Genomic DNA, 22,102 nt, shown 5'->3' on the forward strand with positions numbered 1-22,102 from the left:
TCAAGGAGATATGATCTTCTCTTCAAGGCAGGGTCTTGTATGTAAACCAGCATCAGTCAGGGACATTGTTGCATGAACAGCTGTTACTTTTCTACCTACGCAGGTGAGTTCACCATCTGCTCTCTTGCTCCTGAGGTTTTGAAACATACAAATTGAGCAATATCCTAGTCAGCAGTCAGTTACCTCATGCCTAGGTACAAAAATTAGCTATTGCTGTACATCCCTGAAGGTCTACTCCTGCCTTCTGGCCCATTATGGTAATCACAGTCTCCCAGTTACAGAAAGCCAAGTGCACACCTGGTTTCTACTATTCTGGAATCCAATATTTCTACTAACACAAAAGGCTCAGAGAAAGGAGTGTTCTTGGCTCGTCCTGGTAACCATAGCACGGTGGTAGGCTCCTGGGTTTTGCATTGTAAGTTCATTCTAATGTCTTCATATTTTGAGAGTCTCAGTGGGCCACCATCATATGTAAGTTTTAAGAGAAAATCTCAGTCATGAGGACTAGGTCCAGTGATCCTTGCTGGAACTTGATTCTTGAACATGAGTAGGTATCATCCCAGTAAGGATGATTGTATTTTGCACTTTACATTTTTTCCATTTTATTTAACTCCTTGAAATTTTCTTTCACATCTGATTCTTGCTGACCCATACTAGTAATATCCTACAATCCTTGAGGCAGGCAGGGAGGCAGGCAGGCAGGCTGTCTTATCACAAAGTGTCTTTCCTTGGGCTATGCTGATACTTGCCTTCTAACTGAAGGATCTTTTTACTGTGTTCTCTCTCTCTCTCTCTCTCTCTCTCTCTCTCTCTCTCTCTCTCTCTCTCTCTCTCTCTCTGCCCTTGTATCCGTGACTGTGGGTACACACGTGTCTTGACTGTGTGGTGCACACATTTCATAGCACATGTGTCTAGCTCAGAGACACACTTGGTTATTGGTCTTTGCCTTCCAGCTTGTTTTAGACAGCTGGTCTCTCTTGGTTTTCACTGTTAAGCCAGGATAGCTTGCTCACAAGCCTCCAAAAATTCTCTTGTCTCTGCCTCCTATATAGGAGTACTGGATTACAGATGCTGCACATCTGGGTTTTATACGGGTTCTCAGGATTGAACTCAGGTCCTCACACTTGCATAGCAAATGCTTTCATCTAATGAGCCACACCTCCAGCCCCAGTTAGAGATTCTGAAGGAAAACAAGCATCTTAGAAACTACCTTCCTCTGTCTTTAGGCTTGTTTCCATGGAAGGCAAAGCTGTTCTTTGGGAATAGCCTCTTTTGCTAGGGTTGGTATTTAAGGCTCTTGGACTCTTTGAGCTAAACACTCCAGGCTTCAGAGCCCTACTTTCTTTGATCTTGGCTTTGACCTTGGTATAGAGCAGCTCTATTGATGCTGTGCATTCAGCTCTGTCATGATTAGTTTGATTATGACCCTGAATTTTCGGCATAATCTTTTCTGTCACTTCAGGAGTTAGGAGTTACTTGAAAGCTGTCAAAAGCTCTCTGGCTTTAGCAGTGTACCACGCATCGGAAGTAGGCTGTGCTGGCTTGGGAAATGTAGCCTACAAGTATCCTTTGAAAGAGCAAGGGAGGGTGAGAAATGAGTGTGAGGCCAGCCAGCCAGCCGGCCAGCCAGATACGGCAGGCCTGGTGGGACTGGGAAAGGGGAGAGCAGTGGCTTCTGGGAATCTGTTCAGCTGCTGCCAGGAAGCTCCCTGGTGCCGGCTCTGCCCCTGTGGTTCACTGCACAGAGGGCACCCTGAGTAGTGGACAGATTTTGATGACTAAAGGAGAATTTAGCCCAGTGTTCTACCTCTTCTGCCAAAGCTGCTGTGTGGGAAGAATTTAGGGAAGACCCATTCACGAGACTAAATGCCGGGAGAACACACTACACGGAATAAATAATGACACACGTTCGTGCTAGGTGGATGGAAAGTAGGAACCGGAGACTGTTTTATAAATTAATAGAATCACTTTCATTAGTCCAGGGTTATTGAAAAGGTTGGTCTTTTGTTACAACTGTAGATTACTAGTCATTAAAGTTTATTGAGTTTTTCACAAGGGGGTGCACTGAGGTTTGGCAGATCATATAGGCGAAGAAACGTGACAAGATCCCTAGGCAGTAAATATTTAGGAGACCAGAGAAAATATGACTGATAACTGTTCTAGAAACTTTCTAGAAATGGACATGACTTATTAGAAATTCAGCAGATGGGGCCGTTGGACTATGTGGAACACTGACTGGTGCTGGGGCTGAGAATGCTATTCTTGGGCCCCTTTCAATTCTGAAAAACTTCCACCATCACATCCTAAATTAAATGATGCCAGTTAGTGTTTTTGGTTGGCATAGAAGACACTTTTTAACTCTGTCCAGTATTTCCTCCTGTAGAATGAATCTATAGCTTCTGTCAATGAAGCAGTCTCAAAGGGTTTAGCCTTATACTTTGACAGGATAACTCCCATCCAGTCCTTCAGTTTAGCATGTGGGGGCTGGTGTGTTAGCAAAGTGGAAGAAATCCAGAGCTGTGTTCATTTATTAGTCAACATGACCCACCAAGTGTTGGCTACATGCTCAGTGCTGAGGAAAGAGTAAGAAATGTGACTCTCCATGACACCAGGAACCCACTCATTCTCAAGTGGGACCCTGGTGTGGCTTTGGAAAAGTACTTCTGAATGACAACCTGATTTGGAGGTTGTGAAGTTTCCTCCAGACGGATAGTGTTTCAGGCTCATCGAAAGGTCCCAGGACAGGGGAAAGCATGGCTCATTTGAGGGGATATAAATTTGGTTGGGTCTAGACATAGAAATAATGTAAAGAGAGGAGCTGAAGTTTCCTGGGACAATGGAGTTTCAGTTTATTAGTTTACTTCTACGTTTGCTTATGCTATTTTAAATATTATCTTATTAAAAAGAGTCAATACCTGAAAGTACTACATTCATCTAGAGAGATGTTTACTAAGGTTTGCTGCTCAACAAGTAACTTGGACCCTAACCAAAAAAATATGACACATATGTATTATGATGGTACCACCAGAGTGAGCCTTAGGAAATCCAGTGCCATGGAACTCAAATATTCATCCTTGCATCGTTTCTTCCAAAAATATTTAAAAAGGTCTGTTTGGGTTACAAAGGTGAACAAGTCTCATAGTTTGGCTTCAAGGAATTAAGTCTGCTGAGGGAGTAAGAGACATAGAGACAATGAGAATTCTAGAGCAACAGACATAGAACCATACAGAATTGGAATGAGGTGTCAGGAACAGTAGCAATCTACAGAACACTTAGCAAACACTCATACACGCGCATTTTCTGTACCTAATCTATGCAGTAAGCATTGCTACCTTCATTTCTGAGATAAGAAAAACTAGCACTCAGAGAAGCTAAGTCAACCACAGGATGTGAAAGTTGAAGGTGTATAACTCAAATTCAGTTCTTACCAATGTCAAGTGCCAAGTTTTTTTTTTTTTTACCTTTTTTTTTTTTGGTTTTTCGAGACAGGGTTTCTCTGTGTAGCTTTGCACCTTTCCTGGAACTCACTTGGTAGCCCAGGCTGGCCTCAAACTCACAGAGATCCTCCTGGCTCTGCCTCCTGAGTGCTGGGATTAAAGGCATGCGCCACCACCGCCCAGCAAGTTTTTTTTTTAATAGTATTTTTATTTTATAATTAACTTGATTTCACATATCAGCCATGGATTCCCCTGTCCTCCCTCCTCCCACCCCAGCCTTCCCCCTCCCCAATCCACCCCCACTCCCACCTCCTCCAAGGCAAGGTCTCCCCTGGGAGTCAGCCCAGCCTGGCAGACACAGCCAAAGCAGGTCCAGTCCCCTCCTCCCTAAACCAAGGCTGAGCAAAGTGTCTCAGCATAGGCCCCAGGTTCCAGAAAGTCAGCCCATGCACCAAAGACAGGTCCCGGCTCCACTGCCTGGGGGCCTCCCAAACAGTTCAAGCTAATCAACTGTCTCACTCATCCAGAGGGCCTGGTCCAGTTCCATGGGGGCTCCTCCACCATTGGTTCACAGTTCATGCGTTTCCACTAGTTTGGCTATTTGTCCCTGTGCTTCCTCCAACCATGGTCTCAACATCTCTCACTCATACAATCCCGCCTCTCTTTTGCCAATTGTACTCCAGGAGCTCCACCTGGGGCTCGGCCGTGGATCTCTGCATGCGCTTCCATCAGACACTGGATGAGAGTTCTATCATGACAGCCAGGGTGTTTGGCCATCCGATCACCAGAGCAGGTCAGCTCAGACACTCTCTCAACCATTGCCAGTAGTCTACAGTGGAGTTATCTTTGTGGATTTCTGGAGATGGCGCTTTCTTAGAAAATTGGGAATCAACCTCCCTCAAGACCCAGCTATTCCACTCTTGGGCATATACCCAAGGAATGCTCAATCATACCACAAGAACACATGCTCAACTATGTTCATAGTAGCATTATTTGTAATAGCCAGAACCTGTAAATAACCTAGATGCCCTTCAACTGAAGAATGGATAAACAAAATGTGGTACATATACACAATGGAGTACTACTCAGCAAAGAAAAACAATGACATCATGAGGTTTGCGGGCAAATGGATGGAACTAGAAAAAAATCATCCTGAGTGAGGTAACCCAGACTCAGAAAGACAAACATGGTATGTACTCACTCATAAGTGGAAATTAGATGTAAAGCAAAGGATAACCAGACTGCAACTCACTACTCCAGGGAGGCTAGCTAGTAAGGAGGACCCTAAGAAAGACACAGGGATCCCAATGACAGAGAAACAGATGATGAGATCTACATGAGAAAACTGGGGGTGTGTGGGGGGTAATGGAGGGCAAGGGTCCGGGGAAAGAGAGCTTAGGGGAACAGGAGGTCCCAGTTGGATCAGGAACAGTGTGGGAGAATGGAGAGGGAGATATCATTATGAATGAAGACCCCAGGGGAATAGGAAGAAGCAGAGTGCTAGAGAGGTCTCCAGAAATCCACAAAGTGCCAAGTTCTTGACCACCATATTACAGTGTACTGCTTCCTCATAACACATGGGTGCCCAGAGTGAGGCAGTTAATGCCAGCCAAGGAGGCAGAGGTGGGGAACCCCACCTTCTTTAGCTGTGTTTAGGGAGGAGGACTATTGGGAAGGAAATGGAGGTTAGTTGGATGCTCTTGTAGAGGAATAGAATGAGTAAACCCGGGAGACAGAAAACCAAGCAGTGCCGGGGGTTATGACCAGTCTGAGTTGTTGAGAGGAAGCTGAGAAGCAGGAAGGACTGGCCAAAGCTGTATCTAGAGAAGACAGAGGTTCACAGAAGATGGTACTTTCTCCAGTGAGGCTCCACATCCCAAAAGTTCCAGAATTTTCCAAACACCACTGGCTGTTCAAACAACTGAGCCTGTGGAGTACATTTCACATTTGAGCCACATAAAGAGCCAGCAGTATCTTCACTGAAACAACAAGTTGGAAACCATAGTCAGAGTCCTCAACAGATGAATCTGAGGAGATGGCTCGGTGATTAAGAGCACTTGTGGCACAAGCATGATGACCTCAGTTTCATGTTCCATCACCTACATAAAAATCCAGACATGGCAATGCCCACCATGTTGGAGGAGGGGAGGGGCGGAGACAGGAGGATTCCTGTGGCTTTCTGACTTTCAGTCTAGCACTGGGTTCAGTGAGAGAACCTCTCTCAAGCAAATAAGGTGATAATATGTGATAGAGCAGGGGACCCAACATCTTTTTCTGACCTCCACCATGTGCATAGGTACATGTCCCTACCCACACACATGTGCATGCATACAAACATCTTCAATTTACACACAGGCTGGAAAGAATGACTTGGGATTAGCAACCTAAGGGTGGTGTTGAAGCAAGGAGATTGGCAGAGATTCCCCAGGCAGAGCGGGTAAGTGACCCGGCAGAAGTCACTGGTGTGGGATGGGTAGTATCGTATTTTGGGAGTCATGAGAAAATCCTTAGAGAAGGAAGAGAAGACGACACTGAAAATAGCATTTGGTAACAGGGGAAACAGTGAGAGGTGTGTTGGAGAAGTGTTCCAGTTCAGCTTGGCTGGACAGTAGTGGAGTTGGTGTGGTTGATTGAGCTGGGAAGAGATTGTAGTTTTGTGAGCCCTGAGGCCAGGCAATAAGATGCTTAGCCAAGATGCTTGTGGTGGAAGCTTAGTGATGCTGTAAACTGTTTTCTCAGCATGTGTAGAGTGGATTAGAGGAGAGAATTATGCATGTAATGTAATACTACTCAGCCTTAGAGAGGAAGGACATTCTGATTCATGGTACATAGTGGACGTTAAACTAAGTGAAATAGGCCAGAGAGAAGGATAGCTGCTGTATGAGTCTCCTTCCATGAGAATCTACTTAAAGTAGACTAATTCCTAGGCATAGAGAGAAGAATGATGGTTGCCAGAGGTATGGGGAAGGGAAAGAGTGGAGCTGTTTAATGGGTAGAGTATCCATTTTTGAAGATGAATGGTTTCTGTCAGTGGCATTTTCTCATTGCTCTGACCAAATCCCCATAAGAAATGACTTAAAAGAGAATGTTTATTTCAACTGACAGTTCAGGAGCACAGTGATCTAGACCATGATGGTGGGGTGGACAGGCTGCAGGAGCAGGAAGTCCCTAAGCATTGTGTTGTGTCTACATCAGGAAAGAGAGAGCAGACAGGAAGTGGAACCTGCTATGACCTCTTACAGCCTACTCCCATTGATCTGCTTCCTCCTGGGAGTCTCCACCTCCAACTTTCCCAGAGACACCATCAGTATTCCCACAGGGGAGCTTGTGAGGAAACTTCACATTTAAACCACAGTGGTGCTGCAGTTTTTTAAAGCCCCCCCCAAAGACTTACTGTTCAAGATTTAGTCCCAAGCTCAGTGCTATTAGATGAAATAGAAGCCTGTGGGGTTGAGACTTAGTCGGAAATCCTTGTCATTAGAGGCTTGCCTTGAGGGCATGCAGGGGCCCACCCCGCACCTCTTCCTCTTTCTTTTGTGTCTCAGCTACAGTGAACTGCCACCATGGTGCTCTGCCTGGTCATAGGCCCTCCAATAGGAGCAGCCAGTTACAGATGGAACTGAATAATCTCCCCGCTTTGTGTGCTGATGGCTTCAGCTGTTTGTGACTTTACTGGGAAGCTGAAACACACTTACGGAGAGCGGGGACGGTGTACAACTGGGATGGATGTAATGCCACTGAATTGTACACTGAAAAATGATGGGGTAGGGGCTGGAGAAATGCTCAGTGGCTAAGGGTACATGCTCCTCTTTCAGAGCACCCATGTCGAGGAGCTCACAACTCCCCATGACTCGAGCTCTAGGGGATCTGATACCTTTTTCTGGCTTTTCTTGGGCATCTGCATTCATGTTCACATACCCTCAGGCAGACACACGCATATAGCAAAATTAAAAATAAGATAAAACAAAAAGGTTAGGGCTGGGGAGGTAATTCAGAGAGTAGAGTGATGGTCTTGCAAGCAGAAAGACCTGGATTTGATTCTCTAGATCCCCAATGGGGGTGGGTGCACCTGGCATGGTGCACACGTGCAATCGCAGACTGGGGTGGCAGATTCAGGCAGACGGCAGGCTCACTGGCTACAGCCTAGTCTAACCGATGAGCTCCGAGCCAGTAAGGGACCTGGTCACAACAAACATCAAAACCCACAACAATACAAGGTGGGCAGCATTGCAGGCATGACAAGCAAGGTTGAGCTCTGGCTTCCCCCCACACACGTGTACACACATGCAGCGACAAAGGACGGGGAGAAAAGAAAACAGACTTATTTCCAGAGGCCTTTTCTCTCCAACAGTCCAGGTGAGAGTTCGTGCTGTGGAATTGGAACCGGAACCACAAGAAATGCCATAGTTGTGTGTCAGTCAGAGCGGGTCCAGTGCGGCTCAGGTTAGATGTTCAATCAAAAGGTGAGAGACAAACCTTTAATGGAGTCCAAGGAAAAGGATTTTTTTTTTTTTTTTTTTTTTTTTTTTTTTTGTCATTTAAGTTAAATTGCAAAATACTTCCTGGGGCGCTCGCTCTCAAACTAATAACCCAAATAGCAAATATTTTCCATTTTCCATCATCTTAGGTCAATTTGAAAACAGCTTTCTCTTTTTTATTGGAGAAACTCAGCTTGTCTTCACTGTGCTCAATGTGCAACTGAGTTGCCAAAACCGCTTAAAGGCCCATTTGTCTTTTGTGTTTCAAACGGGGAAAGTTTCCATTTCCCACTTCATTCTGAAAGCTTTCAGAAAGTTGGGGCAGTGCCCCTTGCTGTCCTCATAACTCACTTCATCATTTCAGCTCTAGTTCCTGCGCTTGGCAGACGTCGGGCGCCAACATTCTGCTTCCCAAGTGCTCAGTATCCCAGAGGATTTTGGTACCAAGTCTTGCTGACCTGCCTCTGAGCCGAGGGACTTTCAACTTTTCAACAAAGTGACAAAATGCAAAGACTCGTCTTTATTATCACTAATAATTACCAGGACTTACAAAAAATAACCACACACACACACACACACACACACACACACTATACCACGTCCCCCCCACACCCACACATACCACACCCCCCCCACACACACCCACACACTCCACATATACCACACCACACACACACACATACATACACACACACCCCACACATACCACACCACACACACACACACACACACACACACACACACACACACACACACACACCTGCCCACACACTGACCTTCAGAATTTGATACTTGTAAGAATCACTCCAGGAAACACCCAATCGATTACCCTCTGGGTGTCGTAATGACCCGGATTCAGGGAATCTTGGATATTATTTTGGATTTTCTGTTTTTAAACAAAAATTTAAAAATCTTAAGTTAATAAATTTGACAAGTGTTTAATTTTCCTAAAGACTAATCAACCTAATAATATCATCAATTTAAGTTGGTGGATATTCTAGCACTCAAGCACATTTCCACATATATTTCTGAATATATTTCTAAACTTTGGAAACATTTTGAGTGAATAAATGAATGAAATGAGGTAATATAGTCGGCCATGGGTCTCGCGCTGTGTGAGGCCGAGTCTGTTTTCGTTTTGTCCAGCTCTCTAAGTGGAGAAGTTGGAAGTAAAGTAACAAAATCTAGTGGAATGTCACTGGGAATTGCTGAAGTCAGCAGAATGACAACAGCTCTCAGGGCCAGGAAGGTCAGGAGCTAAGCTTTCAGACTCAACAGGAAAGCTGGCCACTTTCAGAGCAGAGCAGAGGTGGTAACTCTCTAAAGAACAGAGGCTTTTGAAGACAGTTGTAGAAAAGCCGTCTGCAGGCTGGGGAGGTGGCTGGAGGGTAAGCACACACGCAGCCTCTGCAGAAGGCCTGAGTTCTGTCCCACACTCATGCTGGGTAGCTTACATGCTGGGTAGCTTACTAAAACTTCATCTCTAGGGGATCCGATGTTCTTTTCTGACCTTTGTATGGTCTTACATGCAAGTGCACAGACTAACAGACACACACACACACACACACACACACACACACACACACACACACACACATACACACACTGTAGTGGTTTGAAAGAAAATGGTTCCCAAATAGAGTGGCACGATTAAGAGGTGTGGCCTTATTGGAGGAAGTGTGGCCTTGTTGGAGGAAGTGTGGCCTTGTTGGAGGAGGTGTGGCCTTGTTAGAGGAAGTGTGCACTGTGGAGGAAAGCTTTGAGGTATCATATATATGGTCAAGTCATGTCCAGCGAGACAGTTCACTTCCTGTCGTTGCTCCAGCACCATGTCTGTCTGCACGCCACCCTCTCACAGCTGCCATGCTCCCTGCCATGATGATAATGGACTAAACCTCCAAAACTGTAAGCTACCGTCTCAATTAAATGTTTTCCTTTGTAAGAGTTGCCGTGGTCATGGTGTTCCTTCACAGCAATAGAAACTCTAAGACACACACACACACACAAGAAACAAAAGGGGTGGAGCAGTAGAAGCCAGAGCCTGTCCCTAGGTCCCAGGGTCCCAAAGGTATTAGACAATGCTTCATTTCTGCTGAAAGAATTGCAAGAAGTGCTGTCCTCAGGGGCCCCCAGCAGCTAAGACAGAAAGATGTCAAAGAAATATATTGGAGTTCCCCAACATCTCTGGTGTTGGTCCAGAGAGACTTCTTCAAATGTTGGAAGTCTGTCTGGAAAGCCCACTGGGTGTGGCACTAAAGATTAAGTTAGCATCCCCAGGGAGGATGCAGACACTGACCAGACAGCAACATTACACAACATAGATACCACCATGAAGACCGTACAAACAGCACCAGGCTCAGGAGGCACTGCTCCTTGGCAAGCGTGGTCGGTGAGGAAAGAGCAGAGGTTGAAGAGGGAGGCATCAGGAGGCCAGGCAGGTGGAGGGAAAGGCTGAGTGGAGGGATCTCCAGGCAGCCTTGCCTGGCTCAATTATTTTCAAATGGATTTGGGGTAACAAATCTGTTGTTGATGAAAAGGTTCCAGTGTTAAAATGTTGGCAAGTAAGAAATATTAAGTCAAATGCATCGTAGGCGAAGCCAAATACGTCTGTTTCTAAATCTGGCCTGTGGACTGCTGTGTGTGGTCTTTGGCGCCAGACACTTAGTTCAACTCTGGCTCTGGTTAGTTTTTAAGCCTCTGACACTCAGGTTCCTCATTTACAACATGCTGGGTAGACTAAAAGCTCATTTTCATAAAGAATTAGGCATGTTGTTCATGTCATTGAACACATGTGCATAAGATATTTTTCTAGTGTCTGCTACTTAGAAGACCTCAGTAAACAGCTCTTCTACAGATTGAAATTTGTTTTGTTTTAATTTTTTTCTTCCAAGACTAAATTTACATCTCTCTCTCTCTCTCTTTTTTTTTTTTGTTTTTTGAGACAGGGTTTCTCTGTGTAGCTTTGCGCCTTTCCTGGAACTCACTTGGTAGCCCAGGCTGGCCTCGAACTCACAGAGATCCACCTGCCTCTGCCTCCCGAGTGCTGGGATTAAAGGCGTGCGCCACCACCGCCTGGTATATCTCTCTTTTAGGTGAGTAATTTACAGATGAGCGAAGTAACGCTTGAAATGACAGAAGAAAGTCACCTTTGTTTAGCAAAAAATCGATGGAAGTGTCCATTTCTTGCCATGATGTTTCCAACATAGGAGTCAAAATACCAGCCTCAGAACATTTGCATGTTTGGAGCGATGAAGTCTGTATACTATTTCCAACCTTGCGTATATGGGGTGGAGGGCAGTATTAGGGTTGGGGTAGACAAAGAAAATCATCTACAAACGGTCGACTCACTTGAGTTTACAGCGAAGAGCATACGTAGAGCACACCTAACACCTGGCACACCTGGTGGAAACGTTTCCTCAGTGTTCTGACTCTCCTTTGGGATGCCTCACCCTTCCTGACTCCTCCCCACCCCCAGGCTATTTCCACCAAGGAAAAGAGATCATACGGCCTTTCAGCTGTCCATAGCCTTCACTCTTTCTATGCCTTTTGCTGGTGAAGCAAAAGTGACCTGCTTCCTGCTGGTACTGAGGATTCTACCCACATAAGAATTCAACAGAGAAACATCAGCAAGTTGCTTACAGATTCGCATGCCAGCTCCCACGGGGTCTAGAGCGGCTCTAGCCATGTGTGGGTTCATGTGTGATATTGACCTTGTCTTTTTTGCTCACCTATTCTCTATTTACTGAGAAAATAGAGGCTATTGCTGAACAGAGCTGGTCTAGCTAGCCTGCCTGTCCTGGGAACCTACTGTCTCCACCTCCTGAGTGGGCCACCAAGCCTGCTTGCTTTTATGCAGGTGCTGAGGATCTGAATCCTGGTCCTACCCCTGGTGTGGCAAGTTCTTCATTCAACTGAGCCGTCCCTCTGGATCCAGCTCATGGGTTTTGAGCACTTGTGGTTTCTGAAGGTTAAGTGAGACTTCTTTGCAATGAGCAGAATTTCCCTTCTGGCCCTTGTCACAAGTTTTCAAACCTTGATGCTTATATAACATAACCAATGAGGTCCACTTTTAAGTTGGGCAGGTGTAAGTTATTCATGTAATCAGCTTAAAGAGCTAAAACACCACGATCACTCCCTTTAGTTCCTCTGACTTAACTCTTCCGTCTAGGTCCACCAGGCTTCCAAGTGTCTGGAAACCATAAGTAAGCATAAATACTAAGAGAAATGCCTTTAATCTTGGCACCGAAGCGTTCTCATAGTGGCTGGCCATGCCCTGCTCTGATAGACCCAGGGCAGAGTGAACCAAATGCACACACATCTCTTCTGCTTGAAAAGGACACAGGCCATAGATCTTGGAAAAGCTAAGATACATTCCAATGATGACAGAGATTTCAAACTTTAAAAATAGAGTTCTTTATTTTTAGGCTTGCATGTGTGTAGGTGTACTTGGTGTGTATGAAGTTCACGAGGAGGATGAAAGTGTGTGTTGGAGCTCCTGGAACTGCAGTTTCAGATAGTTGTGAGCTGCCATGTGTGTGCTGGGACCCAAACCCAGGTCCTCTACAAGAGCAACCAGCACCCTTAGCTGCTGAGCCATCTAGCCAGCCCTGATAACAGCAATTGTATATCCATAAGAGGAAGTACAAGCAACAAGCAAGCAGATAATAGAGGAAAAAATGGTGGGGGGGGATGTGTGTTTGCATTAACTCTAGAAAGATCTGATGCATGTCATGTGAAGCAAGAATAATTTTGCCTTTTCCCATGGATCTGATTGATTGTCTACGATGAGATGGCATTTGAAAATGACCTAAAGAGATTCCTCAGGGAGTTGCGGTGACAGTAATGTATAACGGTCCTATGTATAGCCACATAGAGAGGAGAGCATTATGAATAGCTGTGAAACTCTAACTGAGACTTAGGGATGGGAAGGGAGGATGGATGACACGGATTTGAATAGAAAGCATAGAAGGGCAGGGTCTTGGGGAAGAAGTGAGAGGCCAGCGAGGGACTCGGCAGTTGTGAGAACTGAGCAGTGGGATGTTCTGTTGAACCCCCTGATTCCACTCTTTTCAGGCACTGTGCTTCATAGGAGAAGCCTTCACGTTCTAGCTCAGTGGGTATTTACACAAACCTTTTCTCATACTCTCTTCTGTAATCTTCCTGCATCTAGGTTTATCTGATGCTTAGATGATTCTGGAGATTAATTCAGACAAAGAATTATTGCCTCATTCCTGACAGAAGCCTAGAAGGTTTCACCATGATTCTCTCTGAGCTGTAACCTTCTTCAGTATTATAATGTGTGGTGGTTTGAAAGAAAATGGCCCCCATAGGCTCAAAGGGAGTGGCACTATGGGGAGGTGTGGCCTTGTTGGAGTAGGTGTGGCCTTGTTGGAGGAAGTGTGTCACTGGGGAGCCAGGCCCAGTGTCTCTCTCTCTTCCTGCTGCCTGCGGATCCAGATGTAGAGCTCTCAGGTACCTCCCCAGTACCATGTCTGGCTGTGCCCACCAGGCTTCCCATTCTGACATTAAAGAACTAAACCTCTGAGCTGTAAGCCAGCCCTAATGAGATGTTTTACTTTGTAAGAATTGTCGTGGTCATGGTGTCTCTTCACAGCAATAGAAACCCTAACTAAGACATAGTGTATACTATATTGTAAGTTGTCATGTGCTGTTTGAGTTCACTGAGAAGCAGAGTCTGGAAGTCGAGCTGCCCCCAGTTTCAGATCCAGGTGTGTTTGTCTCATAGTGTCCTCCAAAGGCCCTTTGTCTGGGCATGGGCTGCCCACCACCCATTCTATGCCAGGCAAGGAAGACAACAGCAAAAGGTTCTAAAGTAAAGCACTGTGCCCTTGAGAACAGGGCAGGTTTCCCATTCCAACAGATGTTACTATCGCGCATCCATCCATGACACCAAAGTGCCTGCCATGGGAATGTGAAGTCAAGAGTCCAGCCATGGAGAGAAAGCTCAACTGGGAACTCCAGCTGGCCTCAACTTCCTCGCTAGGTCCTAGGGAACGCTGTGAGCACACAATTTGATGACACTATTTCTATATATTGCTATTTTTTGGTTATTCACTTGGCAGTACATCTACTCTGACCAGACTCTCTTGGCCAAGTGTTTTTATTAGGCTAAACTTGTTCCATGGACCCTTCTACTTGTTCAAAAGTACTATGTTTCTTGAGCAAGTGCCAACTAAAGAGTACAGCAGACACCAAAAGACTCATTTCTTTCTAAATCATGGAACATATCAGCTTAACTCAGTAGTAATAACGAGATGAGCTGACCTGAAATGCAATAACTAGCTAGCTAAATGCATGACCATATCCAAAATATTCTCGTTTAGGTGTGGTGGTACACACCTTTATTCCCAGCACTTTGGAGGCAGAGGCACGCTGATCTCTACGAGTTTGAGGCCAGTCTGGTCTACAGAGGGAGTCAGGACTGATAGCATTACATAGTGAGAGACTGTCTCAAAAATACTTTAAGATTATATTATGTACTTTTCACTTTTAGTCTAAAAATGAGTTTGTTAGCGGGGCTCGCTGGCTCCCCGTGGATTTCCAGCTGTGCCCTCTGACAACTCACCTGAGCACTTGGCTCCTAGTTCTCTTACTGTACGTGGGAAGGAAGGGGGCTGCTTGCGCCAGCACTGAAGCTAGATTGGCTGGAGGAATTAAACTGGTGGATATGTGGCAAGTTTTTAAAGAGTGCCTGATGCACAGTAAATATGGAAACATGTTCTGTATGATAATGATACTGTTAGTAATTATAATTGAGCAGGAATTTTCCTTAAGGTAGGATTAAACTGAGTTTACTTTGGTCTAAAGTTCCCAGGTGGGTAAAGTCTACTGATTAGTATTTTCTGAAATAGTAGAACACATTGAGGATGTTGGCTGCAGGCAAGGCTCTGCTGCTCCACGTGCCAGGGAGGCCCAGGACTGAAGATGCCCAAGACACCAAATGAGAAGTCACAGCAGGGGGATGCTCACTACCACCCAGCCTATTTGTCCCCAATTCTGATAACTCCTCCAGATACACATCAAAGCTGCTCTGATATTTAAAATTCTATATATCTGCTTATATGGGGCTCTTCGCTACATACTATTTATTTTAAAAGATAGAGAATAAGTTCTCACAAAATGCAAGATTTCACTCCTCTTTCTAATTACGAAGGGCAGCCAAATAGTCCTTGAATTGCTGGGGAATATTTTATAGACTGTGAAGTTGGAGAAGATAGCATGAGGCCTCACATTTCCATTGACTTAATGGGTATTTCCAAACACACATGAGGAAATCAGAAAATTGGGTATTTTGTACATATACACCCCATTACAGGTTGTGGCAGTCTCTGGAGGCAATCACAGCAATCGTGCCTATGCATAGGTGGTTTCCAGTTAAGTAACTGTGGTTTCAGATTCATTTCCAACTTGTTATCTTATAGGAATTCCAGACAGGAATAGCAGAATGAAGAGTCTCACTAAGCTACTGCCCAGTATTAAAGCAAATAGGTACTTGAGGGCTTCTTCAGAGGATGTGTAATCACATCTCGTGTGAATTGATCTTAAAATGGGAAAGTTGGGCATCTGCAAGGTTGAGTCCATTCATGAAACTGTTTGTCCAGTGGTGCAACCACATGGATTTATGTGCACAAGCAGGTACTATGAATGTGAACTTGAGTTGTCCCACAATGGAGGACAGTTCAAGGCAGATGGATGAAGCAGATTTTTAAATACAACAACAGGTCTAGGATGGTGACTGGCTTCGTTGGCTCTGACAAAGTCATCTAACGGAGAGGGTGTATAGAAGGTTGTTATTCAGTGAGAAAGGTCAAAGCTGGTCTGTTGAATGCATGACTGTGCATGGTGTCAGCCTTGGAGTCTATCTGAGAAAGGGGTGAAGAGAGAAGATTAGTTATGTAGGCAGAAAAAGTCAGAAAAGGGCAAGTGGAGCTGTCCCCTGTTATCCATGGTGGGTGTGCTCTGAACTCCCCTGTGGATGCCTGAGGGTACAGGGTGTACCTAACTCTATATAGATTACTGTTTTCCTCTTCATGCATACATACCTATGGTGAAGTTTAATTTATAAATTAGACATAGTAAGAGATTAAGAATAACTTATAAAAAGAAAACACACATGAAAATACACTGTAATAAAATGTATGGCAATGTGTTTTCACTTACTCTCTTTCTTAAAACACCGTGTAGGAATGCACTCATCTTTTTTCTAATAATGCTAGCCCCATGAGATGAAGTGAGGTCAAGATACAGGTTTGTGATGTAACATGAGACTATGACATGAAGGCACTTCAGCACAAACATTGTCGTCCCAAGAAAGTCAAGGTGATAACCTCATTGGCTCCCACTGGTAGGAGCATAAACAACAAACGTGGGCGCACTGGTTGAAGGGTGGATTGAGATTTCAGGTTCAATAGAGAGGAAGGGAGAAATTACATCTTAGCATGTTGCACAATTTAAAAACCACGTGTGTGTTGTTTATTTCTGAAAGTTTCCGTTTAGTATTTTCACACTGTGGTGGAAGAGGGTTGGTAGTTGGGACTCCAAAACGTGAAACCACAGGCACGGTGGCATCATGTCACAGCAAAAGTCACAGAGTGACTATTGGGGAGAACACTGCATTATCCTTCTCTCTCACTTCTCCACAGGTAAAGGTTTTGTGTATGTTTAAATAGGGCATACAAACATGTCCCCTCCCCCAGTGTATGAGAAATGCTAATACCAGAGAGTATTTTCATTTTTCCTTTCCAGAGCAATGAAAGTGTGTGTGGGGGGGAAGGTTTAAAAATATATTTTTGCTGTTTTCATTATTTCTTATTTCCTTAGGAATGCTGCTTTTGTAGCAAGCGCTGTCTAAAATGAGCTTTGAGTGATGTGAGAATAGGCGTTTATCTTTTCTCTCTCTCAGAAAAAGATAATTTCAGGGTCTCTAAGTTGCACGGAATCCACTGTACCCAGTACTGAACACTTTAATTTATATAATTTAGATTACTCGGCTAAGGGGATGGTCTAGAGGCATAAAGAAATGGGGTGGAAAGTGGGCAAAGGTTGGTGTGCAGAGTTGAATACTGCTGCTGATGTGGCCTCACTGCAGTTCACCCACTCATGTGAGATGTGGAGGAGATAGGGCGGGTGTGTGCAGAGTGAAGCAATTTATGAATACTCAGCCATGAAATGGAAAATCAAAATGAGACACGTATGACTATAAGGATCTCGGTCTATTAATATTCAAATATTAAGACCTAGCTTTCTTTGCAAGACAGCTGAATATTTACTGATCAAAAAATGATAGCGTAGGAAGAGAAACATATTTAAGAAAAACATTTCCACAGGATTTGATTGACATGTGGTTTGCTTAAGTCAGGGCAGTAGTTAACTAATTAAAATGTACTTCTCATCTGAATGTGTCTTTAAATTTAAGAACCCTTGGAAAAAATTTCCAAAGTGCATTACAACTTTTCATAAGGGTGACACATGGTCCTATTTTCCAAAGACTTTGATTTAATATTTGAATGCAATGGCATTTGACTTTGTTAGTATAGAGTATTTAAACTTAAGAAGAAAATACCTTAATTTGCTTATGCATAAGCCTATTAAAAACATTTCTAGGGGCTCTTGTTATGTTTATTCTCTAGAACATAACCTGTCTTTGAAGTGGTATATTAGTTCTTAAAAAGTTATTCCCAAGCTGAATAATTAGACTGCAAACCAAAGCTATTCTTAGAGTGCATTCCGCACAGAAAACACTGCACATGGAGCTTTGATTCAAGTAAGATTCTTATAAAACTGTTATTGTTAGAGCTCTATATTCAGAACGGCAACTTTTGGTTTTGATGATTATTCCATCCTGAAACAATTGCCCCCTTTCCAATTAAGGCAGAATTAAGAGCACATTTCTATCTGATGATGTTTAGAAATGAGGACCTGCTTGGTTGTGCTCATTTGTCTCTTCATGGGGGGCTCAACCTCCTTCCTCCTCCCCCTACCCCCCCCCAGGAAAAAAGAAAAGAAAGAAAATCAATCCCCTGAAGCTTTTCCTGGAAGAGAAAGGTGGCCTTTGTTGTTTTGATCTTAGCATGTTGTGCATTTTTACTGGCTGCTAAAAAAAAAAAAAAAAAAAAGCCAGAGCTTCATCTGTTTTTCTGCTCTATTGTTATATTGTAAATCACGGAATGCCTCCAGATCGATAGTAAAATGCCTATGCCCAAACATTTCACAATGGATTCATCATCACAGTAGATAGGGAGATTCAGGAGTAAGAACACCACCCAGTCATCTGACGCATGTGCCACAGACTGCTAAGAATAGATGCTTGCATGGTAGATGATAGATGCCAGGATTTGGATACATAGTTCTCTCCATTTTTGACCCCCTTATTTTACATGCAAGAGGCTTTCTTGGTTAATGTAACAGCTGGCTACATTATTGCTTCCATGGTATAAGTCATGATGCCAAAACAGCTCTTTCTCCAACATTTAAAAGCACATCAAGTTGTTTACATGTCTCCTTGAGATGATTTTCCAATAACTTTGTGCCAATTGCTGTCATACTCTTTGGTTTAGAAAAAAATCTTCATTCAATCAAGACAACTTCACTTAGTTAAATTTCCCCCATACAGAGAATTGTAGGAAAATTACAGTAGTTGATTTCAGGCCATCATCATTAAGTCAATGCAGGGCTTTAGAAAATGAATGCAAATTACAAATGTGGAGCTGTGTAATTAAACATCAAATAGTCCAAGTGGTAAAAGTCATAGAGGAGCTGTCTCTCCGCTCTACTCAGGTCCTTTAAATACTGCCTTACCACTCGAGCACTGGTTCTTTCATCAGAGGAGTGTCTATCCTTAAAGTTTGGAAATTTCAGCTCCTTTGGAGCACCAATCAGCTGGAGAAAGTAATTGGCATCTTCTTCTAATGATTCAAACTTCCCTACAAAGCTGTAGTTGATCAAACATGGATAACACAGTTTGCTGACCCTTTCCCAGTGGATATCCATTCCTACTGGACGGTGTGCATCCAGCAAATAGTAGACGAATTCTTTGAATTTCACTCCGGATCCATTATTTAATGTTTCTGCATAGACATTTGGTCGGTATTTCTTTATAATTGCCTTCCCAAATACTGGATGGTAGTAACTATTGGGATGCTCGAATTTATCTCTAAATGCTGACACTAATCTTTCCAAGGGATCTCGAACAAATACAACTTTGGTATAGGTATTCAAACGCATGTATATTCCTTTTAAGTCAAAGCTATTTAATGTCTTCAGATGCTTCCCATAGTGCACAGTGCCATGAGAAATATTGTACGCAGAGGAAGCCAATCCACTTAGGACCATCAGAACCCTTTTCCAATTAGAGCAACCAGCCTTTGGTACTTCACAGTACAGGATTTTGTGTTTGTCTTCTACATAGATCCTGGATACCATTTGAAAAATGTTGGACTGGGGATCATTTACTCCACTGTATTTCTTGCAAAACTCATGAAGGAAAGACCTACGTTTCTCTTGGGTTGCACCTGCTTTCTGCCATCTGTGGCCTTGGACTGAACTTGTGTTTAAGGGCTGAGTGACCAGTGGCCAGTTCATTTCAATGGGCTCAGCTCCTTGATGTGTTCCTATTGAGTTATCTGTTGATGACTGGGGAGCTCTGTTCTCCCCTTGTGAATAGCTGCTTTTCCTTAAAACCCTAGTGGGTCTCCCCAAGTTGATTGGATTTCCTGTTTTCTTGTTTAGGTCCTCAGGCATGTATACCTCGGAGTTCTGTTAAAACAGGAAAAAGACATATTAGATGCACATTCAGAAGCGTGTGGATAGTAGATAAAGAACCTCGCATATTTGTTTTCAGATGTTACAGAGAAGAGCATCCTAAGCATAAGCTGGGAGAAACAATTTAGCAAGGCAGGCTGAATATACATTTTATAGTAAGATTTTTTTCACAGAAAATCCAGCAATAGAAAACAAAAATTAGTATCCTTAAGACAGAGATGAAAGGGCCCTGGGAATTCTGTCTTGATTTTGCCTGTAATGCAATGAAATAAACCTCAGTCATTCAGTGCCTTAGTGAATCACCGAGTCTGCTATTTCCAAGTAGTATTACTGAATGGACATGCAACCCAGAGCTATATTTAGACAGCAATCTTTTGTTGTTTTAGGGGTAGGTACTTTGTAATATATAGAAAAGTTCAAATTCATAAACTACACCTTAAAAATTGTAATAAGACTAATTATCAAACCCTAACAAATATTTCAGTTTCATCAGCATTTACCAAAAGTAATGTATTTGTTCATTTGAAAAATTTTATTTTCAATTCATTTATCATGACAATGTGAGTTATAGTCACAATATCATATACTTTTATTCATGTATAAGACTGTCCATCTTCCTGACTTGAAGAAAAAGTCAAGAATTCAGAATGATATCTTTGATGTCTTATTGTGTAAAATTATATTAAAAGTAGATTGAGCTATTATTCCCCTTGCCTGACTTACTAGCCCACTTTCTAAGTGGTTATCTTTTGATTATTTCCTTCCTCTAACTTTCATTGGCTGGGATAGGGAAGCCATGGAACTTGGGATTTATATGTGGCATTTCTAATAAGAACAAAACTCTTAAAGACATTGGCTTTTACTCTGAGTAAGCTAAGGAGCTATTGGAGGGCTGTGAACATAGAGTGGGCATGATCTCACTTAGACTTGGAAAAGAGAGGTGATAAATGTTTAGGATCTTCAATGTGTTATTGGGAAATTTACAAATAAAGGATGTATTGAGAGGGTATTACACGGCACAGCCAGAGTACAGGAAGAGGAAGTGGGAAGACTCCTTAAGATTTATTATTTATATCCCCTGTGTCTACAATGGTCTGTAGCTGATGGTAGTTGCCCTCAAATGTTGCAGACGAATGGACTTCAGTCTTCAAAGATAATTAAGAATTTTCTCCTAATTGAGTAAAAGGGCAGAGAAACAAGTACTGGAGGCACCTTCAGACAGAGTGGGCCTCCACCAACTTAAACAGAAGATGGTCGAGAGGAGTTTGTGAAGTGTCTCTAATGATCATAAACCAGCTGTCTAGCCTAATGGAAGAACTGCCTCAGATCGTCTCAATTGTTAAGCCACCTAGTTGAGGTCTCAACTCTAAAGCTATTTATCTGCTATCTTTCCCAGAGATTGCCAGGATTCTTCAAAGCCCCAGTTCCTTCTTTGTTCTGATCAATGATTTATGGTCCATAAAGTTGTCATCAATTATATATGACTTTTCTGTATGTTGGAAAGATCACACAGTTATTGGCAGATGTGCATGAGAAATACTTCACAGAGGACATGTGGAGGCCCACAGAAGTTTCCTAGTGAGATCTGAGCTTGTTTTACCCAGCAAGGCTGCATTAGAGGGTTGCTCGACCATGTGCATTGTTACTAGGTGATTGGAAGGGTCTACACCTAGCTGAGCTAGGGGAAGGTCTTTGCTCCACCCCTTGGAATTCTTATAAACAGCCATTTAGAAGAGACAGAAGGGGTCAGTGGATAATGATCCAGACCCTCCAGAGGCTATCCAGTGTTTCTATCTGTCTCTCTCTCCTCTATATTTCTATCTCAATCTCTTATCCTTCTCTCTCCTCGAGTACCATAGAGAAAAAATGGAAGCTGGTCTCCCACAGGACTGTAACAAGCTGCCATGATTATGTATATAACTAACGCCTCTATTATCACTACAAATAAAAATTAATTATTGTTTTATTATTATTAATTATTGTTACTTCAAGAAAAGTAGTAACACTATTTTATCACCATGCTAAAATGAATTTCAAGTTTCCTCACTTGTTCATTACTCTCTAGACTGTGATTTGTGTGTCTCTGTATGTGACTTAATTAGTTACAAATTCTTGCCTCACAAATAAACCCAAACAAAAAGAAAATCAGGCGTCTGCTGTGCCTTCTAGACCTCCGTCATCATCAAATTCCCCTTCCATTTTCAGAATTCTAGAATTTTTTTTGTTTTTTGTTTTTCGAGACAGGGTTTCTCTGTGTAGCTTTACGCCTTTCCTGGATCTCGCTTTGTAGACCAGGCTGGCCTTGAACTCACAAAGATCCACCTGCCTTTGCCTCCCGAGTGCTGGGATTAAAGGCGTGCGCCACCACCACCCGGCTAGAATGTTTTTCTTATAATTTTCTCTTAT

The 22,102-nt window shown here is 43.3% G+C and overlaps 1 protein-coding gene across 2 annotated transcripts in view; it reads right to left on the minus strand.

The window, feature by feature from the left end:
• Window positions 1-18,039: 18,039 nt before the first annotated feature.
• Chst9 (carbohydrate sulfotransferase 9) overlaps window positions 18,040-22,102 on the minus strand; it is a 270,562-nt gene continuing 266,499 nt past the window's right edge. Inside the window, exon 6 of one of the 2 annotated variants that reach the window (XM_052741597.1) lies at window positions 18,040-19,690. In XM_052741597.1, coding sequence (XP_052597557.1) covers window positions 18,629-19,690 — 1,062 coding nt within the window. In that variant the 3' untranslated portion in view covers window positions 18,040-18,628. The remainder of the gene's footprint in view (window positions 19,691-22,102) is intronic. The other variant, XM_052741598.1, reaches the window with a different exon arrangement.

The sequence above is a fragment of the Peromyscus californicus genome, unplaced genomic scaffold, assembly GCF_007827085.1.
Source record: "Peromyscus californicus insignis strain IS unplaced genomic scaffold, ASM782708v3 Scaffold_17__1_contigs__length_78620276, whole genome shotgun sequence".
NCBI lineage: Eukaryota > Metazoa > Chordata > Mammalia > Rodentia > Cricetidae > Peromyscus > Peromyscus californicus.